An 18,999-nucleotide genomic window follows, 5' to 3' on the forward strand; every position below is an offset into this window, starting at 1 on the left:
ATTTATTTTTGAACATTTTAAATCGTGTTAAATTGGGGACAATAATTAAAGACGTGTTTCCATGCCATCAAGGACTATCAAAAGAAGTCAAAAGGTTACGAAAGTCTCTGGTCTTTAATGCAAATCCGTGGTTTTTCGCCCTTTTCCGTCCTCTCCTCTCCTCCCCTTTTCCCATCACCTTCCCGGCAGGACGTCACTCCGTTCCTCTTAAAAAAACTCAAGACTTTTGACTCCACCAAAACCAACTTCTCCTTCTCCGCCTCCTTCTCCTTCTTCTTCATCTTCATCTCTTCTCCTCTCCCCTCTGCTTCTCTTCTCTGAGATCTTGGCTTTGACAGAGGTCATTCCTTCCTCCATCTCCGCCCATTGCCAAAGCACCATCTTCACCTCTCTCTCTCTCTCTCTCTCTCTCTCTCTCTATCTCTCTGGGCCAGTTATAATGTTACTGGTCAACTGCTCCAACTGCCACACTGCATTGCAGCTGCCGCCGGGTGCCGCCTCCATCCGCTGCGCCCTCTGCTACGCCGTCACCCTCGTCGCCGATCCCCGCTCCCCGCCCCTGCCTCCCCCCGCCTCCCACTCCTCCTCCTCCTTCCACCACCACCACCACCACCACGCCCCCCACAACCCGCCTCCGCCGCAGCCGCAGCCGCCGCCGCCCTCCTACGGGCCGCCGGGCCTCCCTCCTCCGGCCCACGGCGGTAAGCGAGCCCTGATATGCGGCGTCTCGTACAGGAACACCCGGGACGAGCTCAAGGGCTGCGTTAACGACGCCAAGTGCATGAAGTTCTTGTTGATCAATCGCTTCAAGTTCCCCGAGTCCTCCATCCTCGTGCTCACCGGTGCGTTCCCTTCTTTTTTCAGCTCCTCTCCTCTCCTCTCCTCCCGTGAGGATTCGATCGTCTTCGTGTTCGATGGCTCCCTTCTTTCGGCGATGCTTCTTAATGAATTGCTAATCGCGCGTTGACTGTCTACTTCCCTGTTTCTTCTCTCTCTTCCATTATTTCTCATTTGCGCCTGCACGCTAATTAGCAAGTCGGACTTGATGAACGTTCCTAGCGTCTTGCCTTAATCGAAATTCTCTTTCCCAACTATAGTTCAGCTGATAGCATCGTGATCCATCATGACAGAGTTACGACGAGTTTGACATGGGATGGCACTGCAGTGTCGATCGATAGAACATTTGTTGTAAGAACAAATGTGTTAACCGCTTCACAAAATTACAGATTCCGCTCGGATTCTAGATGTTCAAGTTAGGCCTCCTTATCGATCTTCATCCTTGTGAATACTTGATAATGAATGTATGAAGCAGTTTCTCCGGCTGTTAATCTCGTCTTGTCTCCGGTTAGTCATGTCCCGTAATGATCCAGAAAGGATTCGCGATTAGTCGAAACTATAGAGGAAAAATTTCTGAAAGATGCTCTGCCTCTACGTGTTACAAGTTGTCTATTACTTAATCTGGAACGGCCAAGTGGGGCCTCATTAGTCTTCGAAAATTAATTCTGCAGAAGATGAACGCGATCCTTTGAGGCGTCCGACCAAGCACAACATAAGAATGGCGTTGAATTGGCTTGTCCAAGGTTGTAGGCCTGGGGATTCTTTGGTATTCCATTTCTCTGGTCATGGATCGCAGCAGAGGAACTACACTGGTGACGAGGTGGATGGATTTGATGAAACGCTCTGCCCTTCAGATTTTAGGACCCAAGGAATGATTGTCGATGATGAGATCAACACGACAATCGTCAGGCCTCTTCCTCATGGGGTTAAGCTTCACGCCATTATTGATTCTTGTCACAGCGGCACTATGTTAGATTTGCCCTTCCTCTGTAGAATGGACAGGTTTGTTTGTCCTTCGCGTGGTTCTTCACACTAAATTCCTAGATTTATCCATCCGGAGACAAACTTTGTTTGTTTTCATTTGCGAATGCAGAAGAGGTCAGTATATCTGGGAGGACCATAGACCTCGTTCAGGAGTATGGAAAGGGACAAGCGGGGGAGAAGTGATTTCTTTTAGCGGCTGTGATGATAATCAAACTTCTGCCGATACTTCGGTAAAGCTTTTGGACTTTGGCACTTTAATGGTTAACTAGGAATCCTAGAAAATCCTTTACGATTTCGAAACTAAGTAAAAGGTAGCACAAACTTAATTAGCCCGATTCTCTGTGCCAACAGGCTCTTTCACAGGTTACTTCAACCGGTGCTATGACTTATTCCTTCATCCAAGCCATTGAGCGTGGACATGCCACCACTTATGGGAACATGCTGAATGCGATGCGGGCTACCATTCGGAACACAGGCGGCGATGAACTTGAGGGTGGACTTGTAACTTCTCTTATCACGATGCTTTTGACAGGTGGGAACCTCAGCACACGACTAAGACAGGTATGTTATCCTACAGCAGCATCAGCTGCTTCTTTGTGAAAAAGTTGCTTCGGAGCCTCTAGCTTTGCACCAAAATGAAGTGCCGGAACAATAAAAAAAGAAGCTGTCACTGATAATTGAACCAACAGAAATTAAAATGGACAGGTGAATTTTGCCATAGAATGTGCTTCAGGTTTTTCTGTTTCATATTGAAACCAAACATCTTAGTGGAGAATAGGACTAAGATTACTCGTATAGCTTTGGTTGTCTGATTCAAACTTTTCTCTCGTGAGATGGTAGTTGGGATATACTCTCAATATCTAAATCACTTTTATAAAAGTCATTTGAAAACATAACATAAGGCGAGTCGGTGCATATCTATTAAAGAAGCAACTTTGGGACAAACTTGTTGATATTTACCCTGAAATTTTAGCTATTTTGTTTAATTTTATTTGGGTGATGCATCTTCAATGTACTCTTATTCTTATGGAAAGATGAGGAAGATCCTTAAAGCTGGTTTACATATTTGAAAAAGGCTAGAGAGTTTATTTCTTATGCAGACGGAATGTTCAATAATTCAGTTAAAACATGAGATTACATTATGGAGATGGAATAATTCAAAATCGTATAGAGATTTTCGCTAGTTCTGGAAAGGGTAAGACGGTTAGATGGTCTTCCTTGATAATTCACGTTTCCTACTTGATAAATTGGCTTCTTTGCCGAAAGGCCTTTATTTGTAACTTGTAGGAGGTTCTGCTTGATTAACTTGTTCATAGTTGTGTGTAAAATGGTAGTTGAAAAACCTATATCACCTAACACCAAAATGTTCCCACTTTGATCACTAAAGCATCCTTCTTATCGTCAGAGCACAAACAAAGCAATGTTTGAACTTGTTTTTAAACATACAGGCTTCTCCATTGTTCTTGCTTCCACCGTGCCTGAATCGACAAATCAAACTAGTGGACTTTGTTGAATTTCTGTTAACTTGGGTTAGAAAGATGCCCTGGTTCTTCTGCATGAATCCTACATCTTGGAGGCTAGACGCTGCTGTGCTGTGGAATACTCATAAGTACAACCATTTCACCCTGTTAATATTACCCCCACAAATTTTGCAGGAACCTCAATTAACTGCGAATGAGCGATTTGATGTGTACACGAAGCCCTTCTCTTTGTAGCGCGGTGGACAGAAGGCTTTTTTCAAGTTTGCATCGGTTCTTATTCATCATCAGGTCAATGGCATCACGGCTAACTTGGGTTCCACGTAGACGGAAATCTGCCTTGCGGTGTTCTGGATGAACGTGCAGAGTGTTTTATAGCTTGTACTACGTGTCTGAATCTCGATGCCTTTTTCGTGTGTAGTGGATGGCTGTTGTTGTGGAAACAAGAGGAGCAATGCTGTGCATATCTAGATCAGCATTCCAGCTTTTTTCACTAAGCTCTACATTCCAACACCAGCTCCCCCACAATGTTTACAGTGCTAGAAAGGTAAAAGAAATAGAAGAGGTAAAAGGGGAGGGCAGAAAAATTTGATGCTTGAGATGAAGGTGTTCTCTTCGACGATGATGTTTGGGTGCAGCTCACCTCATAATCACTCGCTTATTCAATAATACAGGACTTTGAATATAGGGCATATTGTTTACCGTGTTGCCTTTGCTTACCCCTCAAATTTATTAAGAAACCTTTTTAAGTATTGGAAAGTTCACTAAGAAAAAGTCTTGACTTACTTTCATATTGATATTAGCATTCCTAAATTTTTGAAAACTTTTGACTTTCGAGTATTGATATAAAATTGAAGTGGCTTGTCAAAAGCTACGAAACAATGAAAAACAATCATTTCAAGTAAATCTCTTATCTTCGATCAAAATAAATAAATAAATCTCTTATCAAAGTATCCAGTGGCTAAAATAGCAACAGCTTTCGACCAAAAAACAAAAGTAGCCAAAGCCACACGCGAAGGCCCTGGCAAGAAGGGGCCGTGCCCTTTCTTCAAATGTATTGACTTGATAGGCTAAAGTGTTCGTAAGATATTTTTTACTTATAATAATTTTTGAGGTTTTAGGATTCAATTTTTTTAAACATGAAATGTCGAAACTTACCAAAATTAATGGCAATACGACACTTTTATTGTTTTGTATATTCAACACGATACTTTTTTTTTATTTTAAATTTTTTTCGGGAAAGTCATTAGAAACAATTTAACCTCAGGCCTAAACAAAACATTGGAAAAAGAAATGACAAAAATAAGAAAGGAGCAGGAAAGAGGAAAATTTGGGAGGCACGAGATGCGATGAACGAGAAACGGTCGTGTCGCGATGACGTGGCAGCTGCCCCAGCCAGAGCCACTCTTCCTTATTTTCTTCGTTCTGGGTCTTTGCTGTCTAAACTCCAAACCAATCGAGCTCAAGTCAAGCGACACTGTCTCCGCCTTCCCTCCCCTGCTTCATCCACAAGTACACAGTTTTCGCAAGCCATGGCCGCCGCCGCCGCCGCCGCCGCCACAACCCACCTCCCGTTCTCCCTGCATCGCCCTCCTCCTCTTTCTCCTCCTTCTCATCCCCGTCTCGTTCAGCGTCCCCATCTCCTCGAGGTCCGGCCCCCGGCTCCCGGCCGGCTCGCCGTGAGGGCGCGCGCCATGGGGACGGACTTGCTGGGCGACTTCGGGGCGAGAGACCCTTTCCCCGCGGAGGTGGAGAGCGGGTTCGGAGAGAAGGTGCTGGGCAACGTCGACACCGAGCACAGGATCTTGATCCCCGTTGCCTCCACTCTGTCTCTCGCCAAGCTGGATTGCTCCCCTGTTTCCCCTGTCCAGCCCCCCATGTCCCTCGACGACGCTCAGAAGCTCCTCCGGAAGGTCGAATTTCCCCCTTCCTCTTGAAGAATCTATGTGGTTTTTGTTTTAATTGTTTCTCTTGAGCTACTGCTGCTACATGCTCATATCGAGTGTCAATTTTTACGAATGGGAGAACGTTTAGAAGAGCTGGAGTATCTGTTGATGCTGTGGTTTCTCTCATTAGGTTGTTGGGTGGAGACTGTTGGAAGAAGAAAGTGGGCTTAAACTACAGTGCTTGTGGAAGCTGAGGGATTTCAAATGTGGGGTTGAGCTGATTAACCGGATTTATGGCGCGGTCGAACCTACTGGCCACTTCCCAAGTTTGCACTTGGAGCAACCCAATCAAGTTAGAGCTGAATTGTGGACTTCTTCCATGGGTACGACTGTTATTGTTTCTATATTCAGATGGGTAAATGTGATCATTGTGAATATACTCTATTATAGTGGCCGCAAAATGCGAAACGTGGTGTAAGTAAATGGAGAGCCGTGGTTCCGGCACTTTGCATATTGCGACATACATAAAAACTAGAAAGTGATTGATAGGGCACTTTTTTCCAAGCTACTGTATCATTTTAGAGGGGAGCTTGAGAAGCACAGTCACTTGATAGGGAACTGTCGACTTGTTTTTTGCATAACATGACTACTCGTGCGACGAGATAAGAAAAACATGATGCTTCTAGTTCTTACTGTGAAGATCAGATTGATGCCGCTCCATATGAAAGGCGCAAAGTTTTCATATTTAATCCTCCTAGTCTCCGTTTTAGATCGCTTCTCCTGTTGTTCAATTGCTGTAAGTTTCCCAATTGCATGGGCAAAATTCTATGCTTGTCTTCACCTTTTGAGGTTGTAGAACTGAATAAAGTTGGTTTTATCATATACCTCATTTAATTGGTTTTGCACTTGACAATGCAGGGGGTTTGAGCATGAATGATTTCATCGTAGCTGCTAAAATTGACGAGATCAAAACATCAGATCTGGCACCTAAGAAGAGAGTATGGGCATAAGTCAAGAAATTTTTGCATTATAGGAGAAGTGAAATGCTCAAGATAAAGTTTTGTGCCATCCAGTTGATGAGGGACAGTTCTCCATTGTAAATTGATTCATAGACTGCTGATCCATTCAATGCTCAATCAGCAGATAAATGATGTCATTCACCATTATTATTCTTAGATTGGTGGAAACATTGACAAACTTCTTTTCCTTTTGAATGTCTATTCTTAGCCGTGTTTATTTTTCCTTCTTTACCTCCAATCCTTTTGATATTTTGTCCAAATTAATGGGCTATCCTGTTTTTGTCTACTGAATGCTTGAGACAGTAGTCCTGGACCGAAGGAAAGTTGTCTGTTCATACCTATCCAGGTTGTAAGAAGTTTGTCGTTCAAATGCAGTATGGACATGAACACAGATGTTGCTTGTATTGCACTCTGCTCATGCACTACCAGTAGGAAATCTTACTCCTGTATTAGTCCAGGTTTCCAGTACGGTTACAGTGGATGGAGAACATCTGTGGTTGTTTTTGTTGGAGATGCATGTTCTCGTTTTCAGATTCAGTCTGACCTTTTGGAAAAGTCCTATGGCAATGCAACAGTGCCTGTGCAAGGAACAAGCCCAATCGCTTCGTTTAAATCGACTTTATATTAAACTAAAGTAAGATACTTTATCGACTCGGGTTCTTGGGTTCTATCTTAGTTCGACGAGAAGCAACATTTAAGAGGTAGAAAACCCCTTATACAAGGTTTGGATGGCAAAATACATTTGCAGGTCATGACCCATCATAGGGACAGCAAATGACTTCCTACACCAATTTTCCTAAACGCTCTGTATTCTAGCGTTTTACCCAAAAAGTACAAAGACCTCGCGTTCGCGTCAATATAAATTATTAGTACCATATCTGGTAGGCTTCGAACTTGCGAAGACATTATCCTGTCTGTTGCGTTGTCCCTCGACTTTACAACATTCGGAGAAACGGACGGAGACATGGCCGCAACCGCAACCGCAACTATTTCACCGCCATGCGCCCTCATTCCTTACCAAGGTGGCTTTTTGTAACGCGCTCAACTTTCTCTAGCGAACCCCCGCTGCGCTGGTGCTTCGAGCTCAATCAGTTGTTGCTTCACTCGGTGTGATGGGACTGATGATGGTTGAATTGTAGGACTTCGTGGAGCTCTAGTCTCAACCCGTACCTTCCAATCCACAAAGAACCAGGTCTGCGTCTGCTTGCTCCCGATATCTCCTCCACTTTCGACTTTGACACGCTGATGTGCGAACCAACAAATAACTCCGCTTAAAGATGAAACAGAGCACATACGAAACTTGATAGGTGAAGGACATGGGTATTCTTTTGTTCGTCTTCTTATTTGGTCTTCCCAACCTCAAGGACCCTGGAGGTTCATTCTATGGAAATCTTTGTTCCGCCCGTGCCGGCGAAGAGAATCTTGCCTGGGAAAACAAGATGGGCGAAATAAAGTCGTGCACGTTATGTTCGACAAAATGCTTTTGTGGTGACAGCTCTTTACGCACTCGGTGTCAACTGAGCTCGTGCCCGACAGTCATTATCTTGAGGGATTTCTGGTTTTCTTTGCTTTTCCTCTATATTTCAACTGGAGTTATACCCTGGCAAAATAAAACAAAAAGGAGAAAAAAGAAGCTGGAGTCATTGCAGGCTTTACCTCAATAACCATGTTTTGTGCTGCAGAGACAATGTGGAAGGGCTGCTGCTGCTCCAATTTCTGCTAAATTTGACCTAAAGCCTCCACCTTATCCGCTGGTATGGTTTGAACACGTCTCCCTTTTGTTCTTTTTAAGTCGCCGTGGCTTGCATAAACTAGTAGTACTTCCTGCCTTTTGCCTTGTGTTGTTGTGTTAGTGGGATGGTTTGCTGATTTGGTGGAATTTGTGTATTTATTGTCAGCTGGTCCTTTATAACTAAGCTTATAAATGTGGCACAATGTGTTATACCAGTGTGTGTTCTAATGATGGTGATGGCGTTGTTGATTGGCTTCACATTGGTAGTGGCTCAATATACTTTCGAACAGTGCATATAACTGAGCTTGACTTAGAGCCTTGGGGTGCCGCCCGTTTGTGTTTGTCAGTGTTAAGGCTTAAGTTGTCAATATCTCTGCCTCAGGATGCTCTGGAGCCACATATGAGCCAGGGCACGATGTCATATCATTGGGGAAAGCATCACAGGGGATATGTTGAAAAACTAAACATGCAAATAGTCGGGACTGACCTAGATGGAATGTCATTGGAGGACATTATCATTCTTTCATACAACAAGGGCGACATTCTTCCTGCTTTCAATAATGCCGCACAGGTAGTAGATTTTAAGTGGTCCTTAAATTGTTTACTTTGTGATGTGTCATCAAATTAATTGGAACTCCTCGTGTATAGTTAATCCTTCGACATGCTTGCGTCCTCAGCTGGGTCCATAGTACTTATTCTAGGAGTAGGTAATTATCTCTCAATCTCGTGAGGGGCAAAAGGTAGGACACATTGGTGTTTCATTCGTTTAAGCTGGATCGGTACTTCAAAATTCTGGAAAGAGAATGCGTCTCTTGAAATTGCTCAACTCTAAGATAAGATCTTCCTGTTGCCTAATGGTAAATAAATCCCTTACTGTCTTATATGGGACAGCTAGCTTGCCCAATTAGGTATTTGGAATACTAGAACTTTCATATTCACTGTTTGGGATAATGCTCGAGAATGAATTGACATTACCAGAAGAGTTCTCTCCTCCTCCTCCCTTTGCCCCTTCCCCACCAAATGATCCCCCCCAACAGTGGCATTCCACTTCCCTTAAAATCCATTTACCGGTCGCACCTTTCCTCTTGAGGACTTCCAACTTGATTATTTGCTTACCTAATCTGCAGATATGGAATCATGACTTCTTTTGGGAATCAATGGTACCAAATGGTGGAGGAAAGCCATCTGGTGACCTTCTAGAACTGATTGAGAGAGATTTTGGTTCTTTTGAGAAGTTTAGTGCAAAATTCAGGTCAGCTGCGTCTACACAATTTGGCTCAGGTTGGGTGTGGCTTGCATGTGAGTGGAATTTTTTCTTTCACCTGCCTTAGCTGATGTGTTTCTGTGACTTCCACTTCTACATCCCCATTTATCTAAAAATCATTTTGGGTTTTGGTTACTGTGTAGACAAAGCAAATAGGCTCAATGTCGGTAATGCTTCTAATCCACGCCCGTCTGATGAAGACAAGAAGCTAGTGGTGGTGAAGAGTCCCAATGCTGTGAATCCCCTCGTCTGGGATTATTTGGTAAGCACGATCCGTATAATTGGTGTCTGTTACTGTTCATCGCACAATCATAGATTTGTATAATTCAGATGTCATGTGTTTATAGATCTTATTCTTCACGTACTGTAATTTGTGATGTTTAGTATCGCTGCTCTACTTACACACTTGTTAATCTGTTCTGGCAGCCTCTTCTCACTATTGATGTCTGGGAGGTAATCATGTTTAATCATATTTGCTTTCTTCATTAGAAGTCATTTATAGATTTCTTTCCCAGCTGTGAGAGCCATTTTTTAATCGAATGCTAATCCTGGTATGACATTCTCTCAACAGCATGCCTACGACCTTGATTTTCAGGTACCATAAATTCGCATTTTGGAAATAGCTTATTTGTGTTGATCTTGTAATGCATATCTGGAGTCTAAGTGCATCGCTTTCATCGTTTCACAGAGTCGGCGAGCTGATTATGTATCTATGTTCATGGAGAAGCTGGTGTCATGGGAAACTGTGAGTGCCAGACTAGAGATGGCAAAGGCTCAAGCTGTTGAAAGAGAACGGGAGGAGGAGAAGAGGAAATATGAGGAAGACAATAAAAACTCCAGCAATGAAGCTGTTGAGATGTATCTGGATAGCGACACCGAGGATTCAGAGGTGAATGACCAAATGTGATCCTTTTGGCTGCAATTGTATCATGATGGTCATCAATCGCTGGCACATTGGAAAAGAAAAATAGATCAGAGCCTGAGCATAGCAGAGGGTCCCTAGATTTATCAGCATGTATGGATCCTTGCCCCCAGCTTGATACCTCGCAACAGAAGCGCAGAGAGCGGATGAGCTTGCGAGTCGCTCGTGAACATTGCAGTGGATCAGTTTTGTTCTCTTGAGATCGGAAGATGGAAAATGCCCAACAGCACTTTATTTTGAGTGTTCTTATGGGAGTTGTGACAAGCCCAGGCTAAACTGTATGACTGTTCATCTTACCTTTTCCGATCATTATATGGGTTAGTAACTGTTGCGCTCAACCATTTGTTCAAGATGTTGCTATTAGGAACCACGTTTTAAGCAAGTAATTGACAGAAAAAGGACTAGAGACTAAACAGTTCGCTGCTCACGTTTCTTTTCAAGGGACGTTGAAAAATCGTGATTATAGTAAAAAATGACTGAAACTAATTGAAGGTTACAATGACCGAAATTCCATCGAAATCCAAGTGATAAACTTCCCAAATTACTAATTGAAAAACAAGAGGAAGATCTTACACGAAGAGGGACATAATCAATGTGGGGAATTTTTTCCCGCGACCAAGCTTCACTGGACAGAGTGATCCGCAACCTTTGATTTTGTGAGTTCCACAAGATCGAGGTCGTCATGCACCTAGTCTAAGAAGGTATTTCCCATCTGTGGTTTTTCGTGAGGATGCCTACTGAAATGACATATACACGTACCATGAATAAGATGGTGTCAGAATATCCAGTCCAAAAGCTGCAGTGGATTTGCAACAATATTTAGCACGCGACGTCTTATCCTCTTCAAAGTCAAAAACACAAGTTCCATCGCCAATTACAACCAAAAGAAAAGGCCATCTGGAAAGTAGTACAAAATATGGTCTTGCCATTGAAATGTCAGGAAATATCATCTATGATCTATTTAGAACTTCCGCGAGGCCCCTCCTACATCCCTCAACTCCCATGATGGTCTGGCCTCTTTTGCAATATCACTCTTGATTGCCCCTTGAATTGGCTTGATGATGAAGAAATACTGTCCACCCCAGGAAAAAACAAAGAAGACATTCAGACAGTTGTCATAAATTAAGTACACAGGCAAGATGAGAACTGAGAATTGTATCCAAAACCCAGACATAGACGCACTGGCAAGAAATCAAAACAAATCAAGAATGTACTTGCAAGACCTACTTGGAATGCTAAAATCAAAGGGATAAATTCTTTCCATCTTCTATTGGGATTCGGCCCTTCAATCAATTTCTTGTCCACCAATATACCCTTGCTTCCGTTTAATGCAACGTCCGTGATCGTTTTCACAAGGTTAGGAATCCAAGGAGTTCCATCTGGAAGTATCTGCAGCAATATAAAGACATTAGTATAAACTCAAAAGAACATAACAAACCCATATACACCAGACAAAACAAAAAAACAGGATAAAAGAATGCCCGGAGGCATCTACTACCTTTTCTTCACCCTCATTTTTGCTGCATCTCCCACTGTTCTCAACCAAAACAACAGGAATGGAAGACCCCTACAAGAAAACGAGGAAAATACACAATGAAGAATACAAAGTCTCCACCAACTAATTAATAATTCAACCAACCGTGAATTCTGGCAAATTTACCATCTCCACAAGTAACCCATCTGCTTGTGCTGCCTATTTATATAAAATTTGACCAAACTTTGCATCGCAATAATAATTAAACATCAGAACCGCATAAGATATGTATTCATGCACGCATTTGGAGATCGGCTCCTAAACAATTTGAAAGAAATCAACTATTAATTTCATTTCTAGCGGAGACAAGCCTGGAGTCAAGGGTCTGTATTCACCACTTCTACTGCCGAAATAATTAGCGCCCAATAATAGTGACCAGAAAACCTACATAGAGGGTTATATAATTAGGAAGTACCCCAATGCATTAAGGTAAGCCAGACACGTCACAATGGAGTTGACTACATTTGGAGGCAACTTTTACTATCCAACAGCAGTCACTCGCGGTCCATAAAGTTCTGTTTCCCCAGAAGCAAAACATAAATGAGCATTGGATTTAAAACTTTCACATGTAAGAGACTCCTGATCCTAGAACCCTTGGTCATAAGTCCATCAATCTCAGTTCTCCTCTATTAAGAAATCATGAATCATCAAGCCCGGTGACCACTCCATCAGCAACATACACGCAAGCCGTGAAACGACCCAGTAAAAATGATCAAAGTAAAAAGATCCAGTAAAACAGCGAATGCAGGGTACAAATCGCAGAGTAAAATAAAGGTCAACAAAGCAAGACATAACTACAAAAACCAATAGGAGGATCAACAAAGGTGATAAAATTAGAAAGCACAAGTACCCATGCATCTTGCTTCTTAATCCGGGCGCCCAACTTAACTATCTTCATAAGAGCCTCCGATCTTTTAGAGAAGAATAGATCATATTCCAAACCATCCGGTGGAGAGAGTTGGGCATGCGTGAGAACAACCAGCGCTCTGCGCCAGATTTCTTTACCAAAGCTATCGGTGATGGCTTTAATGACCTGCTTGTCCAAGTTATCCACCCTGTAAGCATCCAAACGGTCCACATAGAGGAGGACGTCTATCGTTCTGTCCAAAAGGAAGCTGCTCGACACACCCAACCAGAGGGAAAAGTTACCATGGCGAACATGACATTGTTTGAACCCGAAAGAGGTTTCGCGAGACAAGGCAAGGTGCAAACCAACCGTTTAATGATTTCAAGGGTTTGATCGTTGACGTATCCGCCTTCGATGAGCCCAGGAGTGTCGACGATGTTCAGCGTAAACCCAGCCCTCGAGCGCGAAATCATTATAGGTCTCGGGCCCTCCGACTAGCACACAAAAGCAAATTCCAAACCGGTCACGAGATTCAAGCACTCGCATGGAGTCGAAACGGTCAGAACGCAGGGAACTACCTGGAAAGCACTGACAGCAACGACTCTTTCGCCGACTACGGAATTAACGGTGGAGGACTTGCCAACCCCTCCTTTCCCCATGACAAGAACCGTCAGGGTGCTCACGTTCTGCAACAGGGCCACACCACATGAGCAGACAAGGCTAAAGAACTAGCGCATCGGGTGTCCACCAGACCAGGTAACGAAAAATCACCAACGAAAGAAGGGTGGCAAAAGAGATGGAGGGAAGGGAAGGGAAGGGAAGGGAAGGGAAGGACCTCGTGCTTGAGTTTGCCGAGCAAGTCGAGCAATTTCGTCTGGGTGGAGGCGGGGAATTGCTGAATGCCGACCCATTCGCGGATCAATTGAGACGCCATCTCCAACAAGCCTCGTCCTCTGGCGCTCCTCAAGAGATGCGCCAGCAGTCAATCAATAAGGAGATGGAGGGAGGGTTTCGGAAGGGAGAAAGCGACGCCACAACCATCATCGCTGATAAACCCTAAACCCCCGCCGCGAGAAAGCAAAGCAAACAGACAAATGGAAATCCGAAGGCGAGCGAGAAACAGAGAGAGAGAGAGAGAGATACCTGAAACCGAAAGGCAGGGATTGGGATTGGGATTTGGGATTTGGGAATGGAGGAGATAAGGAAAGGCTTTTTTGGCTTTTGCCTGCTCCTTTGTAAAAACCCACCCAGAGCGCTTGCTGCTCCGGCTCCTTTCTCACTGAAGGCGGCCCCCAGGGCTATATCTGTCATTTCACGCTCTCTCGCTCCCTCTGTGAATTCGGGTTATTTTCACCTTCCTCCTCTTTTACCCGAAATCGAAGCGGGTCGGGCGATGCCCTTTATTAGGCCCGATTGCGCGATGTCCTCCTGGTTGAAGTTAGGCCGTCTAGGGACGAGCATGGTTTCAGATTTTACTCTACAGATTCCAGATTTCAAGCTACGTGGGATAAGTTTTCCAGATTTTAAAAATTGAGGAACCTGTTTCGACGGACAGGTTTCAGGTTCTAGCTAGGTAGAACTTAGAATCTGGAACCTAAAGTCTAAATAAGTTTTTTGTGTTTTTTTTTTGTCTATGTCTTCACATGATTCTGTGGTATTTCATGGCGTTAGATGATAAATGTATAATCTGGAACCACTAGTCTAAGCTTTCATTTCATGATTTATTAATATTTCATATTTTTCGTGTATCTAAATACAAGTTGCGGTCAGTGGATCAAAGCAGAAAGTGATGGAACTTAGGTAAATCCTGGAACATGTGATAGGGTAGGTTCAAAATTCCAAAAAATAAGAATGGATAGGTTCCAGATAGAACATATACAAAACATGGAACCATTCACCTCTAGTATTGATTCACGCAATGACTTCTCGTTTTAATTATATATTTGAACCATAATACCAGGAAAACTAGTCTTTTGTATTCTCTTAGCTTGTCAAGTATTGTTGCGTTCATTTTCATTTTGCTTAACTAAAAATGAAATGCAAAAAGAACCTGTTAGACCTTGAAACTTGTGACAGGTAAGTTTCAACTTTCAACTTCCAACACGTAGGTTTCAGGTTTTCAAAAACATGAGGAACCTGAACTTAGAACCACTCACCCTTACGTGTAACCAGACAGGATCGCCCTGAAAACCGGTCCTGTTTTCGGTCCCGATTAACAGAATCCCATCGTTTTTCCGTTTTCCTCTCTTTTTTCTCCTGCCGTGGAAGTTCCATGGGGCAAGAAGAAGGAGAAGAAGAATGCTCCGGTTGTGACGCTGACCCAAATGGTGGTGAGTAATGTACTGTCCCGTATGCTGGGTCATTGCTCGGAGCATGAAGCTGGTCTCGAAAATGGAAGCTTTTATCAGCTGAAATGATCGCTTGTTTTCTGTTGGACAGGGGGAAGAATTTATATGCAACCGGATGATTCCTTCCTCACTGCTCACGCACGGGTGAAGATGTTTCCCTGTCTAACTTCTACTGCGCAACCCAATCCAAGTTCTCGTCCTAAGTCCTCAAATTTCTCGAACGACGGTTGTCATAATTCGCATGGTTGTTCTGTTTTGCTTCCACTGTTGCTGTAGCCGATCGTGACCCTTCTTTGGGCAATCGACTTCATATTCAGACATGCTTGTTGATCTGTTGTTCAAGACAGACAGTGACTGCTCTATGTTGTCACCACCAGCCACTATTTATTTCTCCAGTTTTTCAGTTTGTGGACGTCATATTTCAATTTGTTATATTTTTAGCTTTTTAACAGGTTGGTCTGGTTGTTTGTTCACCTAGGGAACGACCATTGTGCCAGCCACTGAGTCAGTGGCAGCTGAAACGGTATGGGTTCCGAGTTGATTGGTTGGTAGGTAGATATGTATACTGACTTTATAAATTCAAGATCAAACTGGGAATTCATTAATGATGGGATTCTTTAATGCAAAAAGAGATTTCTCTGTTGTTAGTGCTTATTGCTTGTGGATTCTAATGGATAACATCACAAATAAAAGATTTTCCCTCATGCTCCCCTGGTGATGTCGTGTTATGCTCACTACATTCTTCATTGTTTGGCTTGAGGTTCCATTGCCTGAATCATAAGTCCACGCAAAGTTCGATGATATATGCACTCATAACATGGAAGGTTAGGTGACTTAATAAGTACGTGGCATTCTATGCTTTAAGTTTAGTATACACCGTTTGTTCTTCGTAAAAGACGAGATGACACATCATTAATCATTTTCTAATTTGACATTGTCATTGTTGAGGGAACAAAGGTGCAGGCAATTAGATATGGCTGATATCCACACGATTGCTTGATCCTCATTGCAGAACAACAGCTTGATATCGCCTCCTTCGGTTTGTAAGCTGAGCAAGAAGTAGCCACGGGCTTCATGAACTTCTTCCGACATATCCAAAATTCTGTCTGTAAAATCCAAGAGCATCAGGGGACAAAGTTACTGTTAGTTCTGTAATTGCCAGGAATTTCAAGGTAAATTGTTGAACTGAATACTTAATCATACACTCTTTTGATGTGAGAACCGCTCCAAAATACTTTCTTGTGAGAGTCAATAACGGCTGCCTGTGTTTCAGATGGACTGATACTAATCTTTGCCTCTTTTGCCCTGAGTGAACGGTTGGACATTGGTCAATTTACTACATATATGGCACAAAATACAAACAATAGGGAGTCACAGTACAGGCAATCTACCAGAAGGTGTGACTACTGGCATTGCAGTCCCGGAATTCAGCAGCTCTTCAGTCTCTTCCAGATAGGAATTTACAATGGTTCTTGATCTGAGTGTTGCAGCTCCTCTTAAACCTGGAAAAGATCAATTGCATAAATACATCTGTTCTGGCTTTCAAAGGAGCTGAACATGTTTCCATGTAATAACATTTTTGAGGATATGGTAGCTATGGAATCATTACACGTTGCAGCTGTGGCTGTTAGTGTGATCATGTCAGCTGGTGTTTGGTTCGCAAAACCAGAGTTGATGGCAGAGGCAACCTGGTCTCTGGGTGCACCTGCTGACTCCGCAGCTTCTGCACAGACAGCAGCCACCAGACTTGCGGCAAAAGAAAGGACATTTCCCATGTTATTGTCATAAGCCACCATGCTACTACTATTGTGGCAGGTGATATCATCTACGCCTACGATGCTGTTGCCAGTGATGCCAGCGATTGCTGCAGCCAAGCGTGCAACAGATAGGGCGGCATCTACTTTTGCTCTGTGCAATCGAAGCTCCTCTTTCTTCCTGTCCTTGTACCACTTGAGTAGGCTAGCTAAAGGTTTGCCTGTTAACCATCCCTTTACGTCCTTCAAGTTTAGCTGAATTAGAAGCAAAATGTTTAGTAACCTATTATTACTCCAAAAAGATACATAAGTGCTTCACCATCATTACCCTACTCAGATCAAATGTCGGATGCTTCTTATAGACAGCTGGGTGGGGCCTCTCAATTGCAAATAACATCTGTGAAAGATTCATGCACAACAAAAGAGAGAAAAAAGAACATTAGTTGTTCACTTCAATTTCCCATCAACCAACATGAACATTTAATGTCTCTCAAGCCTATCATTGTAGTCTACCCAAGACCATAGGATTAACATTTGAAAATGAACAAAGGACCGTAAAAGGCTCAAACTAATCAGTTGATTTTTCATATTATCGGCTAGAGTCTGACGATTTCCCAAAACTGCTGCTTGGAGGCTTGTTCATGTCCTAGTTAAGATTTCTTATCAGGAAATCTGACACCTTGAGTCCCTGGTTGGTGCTAACCATAGTTGAGGCCAGCCAAATATTAGCAATATGTCGTGGTAGGGTTTTGCCATTGTGGTCGCATGCAAAAAAAAAAAAAGTGTTCCAAGTGTGTAAAAGTTCATCACTGTTAGAGATAATGAACCCATACACCACGCCGAAAATTTTTGGTGTATTTGAAGTTGTTCAGGATTCTGAATAGAATATATTGAAGGGGTTTCGTGATAAAAATGAACTGACAAAGGATTAGATGTTACCCGTAGGCTATCCACTCTACTGACAGCACTCTGTTTGCTTTGACTCCGATTGTTTCTGTTGCTTTCAGAGTTTTGTGCGTGCTTCCTTGTAGTATGAACATCGCAGAGAAAGGTGCTTTCTTTTGTTTCCGCGGTTTCTGATTCTCCATCGTGATCTCCCGTTTTATAACCCTCATTTAGCTCCTCATCAGGCTTTCCTTGAAAGCAGCTATCCTCTAGAGGAATTAACAGATTCTGTGAAAAGAAATCAGTGAAATCATTTACGTGATAAGGACTGTATTTTGAATTTTTTCCCCGCTGGATGCGAAAAGAGTAGAGCAATTCTGAAACATTTTTTAAATGAGAAGGACCAGCCCCACCCAGAATGATTTGGGTGCTCTCTTTCATGTATCTATACTCATTTCTCATTGGAAATGTCTGAGATTTGTTTCAAATGAGTGAATCATGGGGAGTATTCTCACATTTGATGAGAAAATGCTTAGGAAGTCAGAGGCTGCTGGGCTCCATGAGCGAGACAGATACTCCATTGCACTAATTGGGCTGCCAAGGACGTCCAGAGACTGGCAACACAATGAAGGTGGCTCTCTTCTCGTGTATCCATTTCTTCCTGTCCAGAATGCATCCGGCAACTCCTGTTGCTGACAAAATTTATGGAAGAGAAAGAAAAATAAGGAAATGTCGAAATAACTATGATGTCTGAGAGAAACAAGTAGCCATCAAATGTCAATCTTTGCACTTAACCTTACCGTATAAGTTGGCAATTGGTGCTGAGTTTTGAGTTTAACTCTTCCAAGTCTATTGCTTCCTCGTACTTCCTCCATTTCAAGGTTAAATTCTACCATCAATAAGATTCCATCAGTCTTTGCTTATTAACCTTTCAGGTTTGCAACAGGCCATGCGTACCACTTTTTAATAATCAGTGAAGGTCTATGCAAGAGGAATTCCATTTCCACCATGCCCAATAGTTGCATCACCATCAGGGAAAAATAGAAGGAAACCCACAAAAAAGAAAATGATAGGTGCTGTACCAGATGAGGACTGTATGTGAATTCTACAGCGTCGGGCATGCCATCATTTTGTCGAGGGATTGATGTAGAGTATGGGCAAGCAGCAAAAGATGTACTCTGCACCAGTTGAACTTCGGTAGAACTAATTATGGCACAGGGTAAGGTGCAGCTCAACTCTCAGCAGCCCAGAGATATTCTGCAGAACCAGTTTTCACCTGATAAATTAGGCTATTTCCAAGTTTAAAATGTTGCCATTAAGGAGGAGGATTTGCTATAATATATTATTACATCCACTGGAGCCTATTCCCACTTTACAGTTGGCATAAAAAATTGGTCTGATGCTGACTAGTCTATCTGCTGCTGATTTCAGATTTAGTCACATAGAGTATTAATGAAATCAAAAATATATTAATGAAAGTGTCGTGTGATCACTTGAGCTCTATGCTAC

The 18,999-nt window shown here is 42.9% G+C and overlaps 5 protein-coding genes and 2 long non-coding RNA genes across 9 annotated transcripts; 5 read left to right on the forward strand and 2 right to left on the reverse strand.

The window, feature by feature from the left end:
- Nucleotides 1-222: 222 nt before the first annotated feature.
- Nucleotides 223-3,984, forward strand: LOC115687517 (metacaspase-1-like). The gene is made up of 5 exons (XM_030613117.2): nucleotides 223-842; nucleotides 1,509-1,839; nucleotides 1,931-2,051; nucleotides 2,173-2,382; nucleotides 3,477-3,984. The coding sequence occupies exons 1-5, from the start codon at nucleotides 440-442 to the stop codon at nucleotides 3,534-3,536; spliced, it is 1,125 nt and encodes a 374-aa protein (XP_030468977.1). The 5' UTR covers nucleotides 223-439; the 3' UTR covers nucleotides 3,537-3,984.
- A 752-nt stretch (nucleotides 3,985-4,736) lies between these two features.
- Nucleotides 4,737-6,427, forward strand: LOC115687520 (probable pterin-4-alpha-carbinolamine dehydratase, chloroplastic). The gene is made up of 3 exons (XM_030613121.2): nucleotides 4,737-5,212; nucleotides 5,376-5,568; nucleotides 6,104-6,427. The coding sequence occupies exons 1-3, from the start codon at nucleotides 4,832-4,834 to the stop codon at nucleotides 6,193-6,195; spliced, it is 666 nt and encodes a 221-aa protein (XP_030468981.2). The 5' UTR covers nucleotides 4,737-4,831; the 3' UTR covers nucleotides 6,196-6,427.
- Nucleotides 6,428-6,946: 519 nt separating this feature from the next.
- LOC115687519 (superoxide dismutase [Fe], chloroplastic) lies at nucleotides 6,947-10,460 on the forward strand. 3 transcript variants are annotated; one of them, XM_030613120.2, is made up of 9 exons: nucleotides 6,955-7,226; nucleotides 7,344-7,396; nucleotides 7,887-7,958; nucleotides 8,319-8,507; nucleotides 9,064-9,235; nucleotides 9,344-9,462; nucleotides 9,627-9,653; nucleotides 9,772-9,795; nucleotides 9,889-10,460. In XM_030613120.2, exons 1-9 carry the CDS (start codon nucleotides 7,169-7,171, stop codon nucleotides 10,105-10,107), a joined length of 933 nt encoding a protein of 310 aa, XP_030468980.1. In that variant the 5' UTR covers nucleotides 6,955-7,168; the 3' UTR covers nucleotides 10,108-10,460. The 3 variants fall into 3 exon arrangements, with proteins under 3 accessions (XP_056158719.1, XP_030468980.1, XP_056158720.1); XM_056302744.1 differs by lacking the exon at nucleotides 9,627-9,653 and having other exon boundaries at nucleotides 6,947-7,226; XM_056302745.1 differs by lacking the exons at nucleotides 6,955-7,226; nucleotides 7,344-7,396 and adding an exon at nucleotides 7,469-7,511.
- A 445-nt stretch (nucleotides 10,461-10,905) lies between these two features.
- Nucleotides 10,906-13,777, reverse strand: LOC115687518 (translocase of chloroplast 34, chloroplastic-like). The gene is made up of 8 exons (XM_030613119.2): nucleotides 13,647-13,777; nucleotides 13,339-13,456; nucleotides 13,082-13,189; nucleotides 12,873-12,997; nucleotides 12,507-12,771; nucleotides 11,621-11,689; nucleotides 11,350-11,511; nucleotides 10,906-11,194 (listed from the first exon to the last, which is right to left on the reverse strand). The coding sequence occupies exons 2-8, from the start codon at nucleotides 13,435-13,437 to the stop codon at nucleotides 11,084-11,086; spliced, it is 939 nt and encodes a 312-aa protein (XP_030468979.1). The 5' UTR covers nucleotides 13,438-13,456; nucleotides 13,647-13,777; the 3' UTR covers nucleotides 10,906-11,083.
- Nucleotides 13,778-14,715: 938 nt separating this feature from the next.
- Nucleotides 14,716-16,468, forward strand: LOC130134906 (uncharacterized). Its single transcript, XR_008814434.1, has 4 exons — nucleotides 14,716-14,833; nucleotides 14,943-15,692; nucleotides 15,809-16,023; nucleotides 16,125-16,468. It is a non-coding gene; the product is annotated as an uncharacterized LOC130134906 (long non-coding RNA).
- Nucleotides 15,684-18,609, reverse strand: LOC115687556 (VAN3-binding protein-like). Its single transcript, XM_030613169.2, has 9 exons — nucleotides 18,573-18,609; nucleotides 18,291-18,379; nucleotides 18,006-18,182; nucleotides 17,545-17,778; nucleotides 16,934-17,002; nucleotides 16,461-16,860; nucleotides 16,243-16,353; nucleotides 16,055-16,156; nucleotides 15,684-15,957 (listed from the first exon to the last, which is right to left on the reverse strand). Exons 2-9 carry the CDS (start codon nucleotides 18,363-18,365, stop codon nucleotides 15,764-15,766), a joined length of 1,362 nt encoding a protein of 453 aa, XP_030469029.2. The 5' UTR covers nucleotides 18,366-18,379; nucleotides 18,573-18,609; the 3' UTR covers nucleotides 15,684-15,763.
- Nucleotides 16,684-18,594, forward strand: LOC130134907 (uncharacterized). The gene is made up of 3 exons (XR_008814435.1): nucleotides 16,684-16,820; nucleotides 18,027-18,121; nucleotides 18,426-18,594. It is a non-coding gene; the product is annotated as an uncharacterized LOC130134907 (long non-coding RNA).
- Nucleotides 18,610-18,999: the final 390 nt, after the last annotated feature.

The sequence above is a fragment of the Syzygium oleosum genome, unplaced genomic scaffold (genome assembly GCF_021117445.2).
Source record: "Syzygium oleosum isolate NSW1041296 unplaced genomic scaffold, Sole_v2.1 Sole_v2.25, whole genome shotgun sequence".
In the NCBI taxonomy this organism is placed as follows: domain Eukaryota; kingdom Viridiplantae; phylum Streptophyta; class Magnoliopsida; order Myrtales; family Myrtaceae; genus Syzygium; species Syzygium oleosum.

Coding starts and splice junctions, on each gene's coding strand:
- LOC115687556 (XM_030613169.2), bottom strand. CDS start 18,365: ATGGAGGAAGTACGAGGAAGCAATAGACTTGGAAGAGTTAAACTCAAA. Junction 17,779..18,005: donor TAAGCATTTTCTCATCAAAT/GTGAGAATACTC, acceptor TTCTTTTCACAG/AATCTGTTAATTCCTCTAGA. Junction 17,003..17,544: donor GTAGAGTGGATAGCCTACGG/GTAACATCTAAT, acceptor AATCTTTCACAG/ATGTTATTTGCAATTGAGAG.
- LOC115687518 (XM_030613119.2), bottom strand. CDS start 13,437: ATGGCGTCTCAATTGATCCGCGAATGGGTCGGCATTCAGCAATTCCCC. Junction 12,998..13,081: donor TTGCTGTCAGTGCTTTCCAG/GTAGTTCCCTGC, acceptor TTTGTGTGCTAG/TCGGAGGGCCCGAGACCTAT. Junction 11,195..11,349: donor CTTTGATTTTAGCATTCCAA/GTAGGTCTTGCA, acceptor TGGGGTGGACAG/TATTTCTTCATCATCAAGCC.
- LOC115687520 (XM_030613121.2), top strand. CDS start 4,832: ATGGCCGCCGCCGCCGCCGCCGCCGCCACAACCCACCTCCCGTTCTCC. Junction 5,213..5,375: donor CTCAGAAGCTCCTCCGGAAG/GTCGAATTTCCC, acceptor TTCTCTCATTAG/GTTGTTGGGTGGAGACTGTT. Junction 5,569..6,103: donor ATTGTGGACTTCTTCCATGG/GTACGACTGTTA, acceptor TTGACAATGCAG/GGGGTTTGAGCATGAATGAT.
- LOC115687519 (XM_030613120.2), top strand. CDS start 7,169: ATGGCCGCAACCGCAACCGCAACTATTTCACCGCCATGCGCCCTCATT. Junction 7,959..8,318: donor AGCCTCCACCTTATCCGCTG/GTATGGTTTGAA, acceptor TCTCTGCCTCAG/GATGCTCTGGAGCCACATAT. Junction 9,796..9,888: donor CCTACGACCTTGATTTTCAG/GTACCATAAATT, acceptor ATCGTTTCACAG/AGTCGGCGAGCTGATTATGT.
- LOC115687517 (XM_030613117.2), top strand. CDS start 440: ATGTTACTGGTCAACTGCTCCAACTGCCACACTGCATTGCAGCTGCCG. Junction 843..1,508: donor CTCCATCCTCGTGCTCACCG/GTGCGTTCCCTT, acceptor TTAATTCTGCAG/AAGATGAACGCGATCCTTTG. Junction 2,383..3,476: donor TCAGCACACGACTAAGACAG/GTATGTTATCCT, acceptor CAAATTTTGCAG/GAACCTCAATTAACTGCGAA.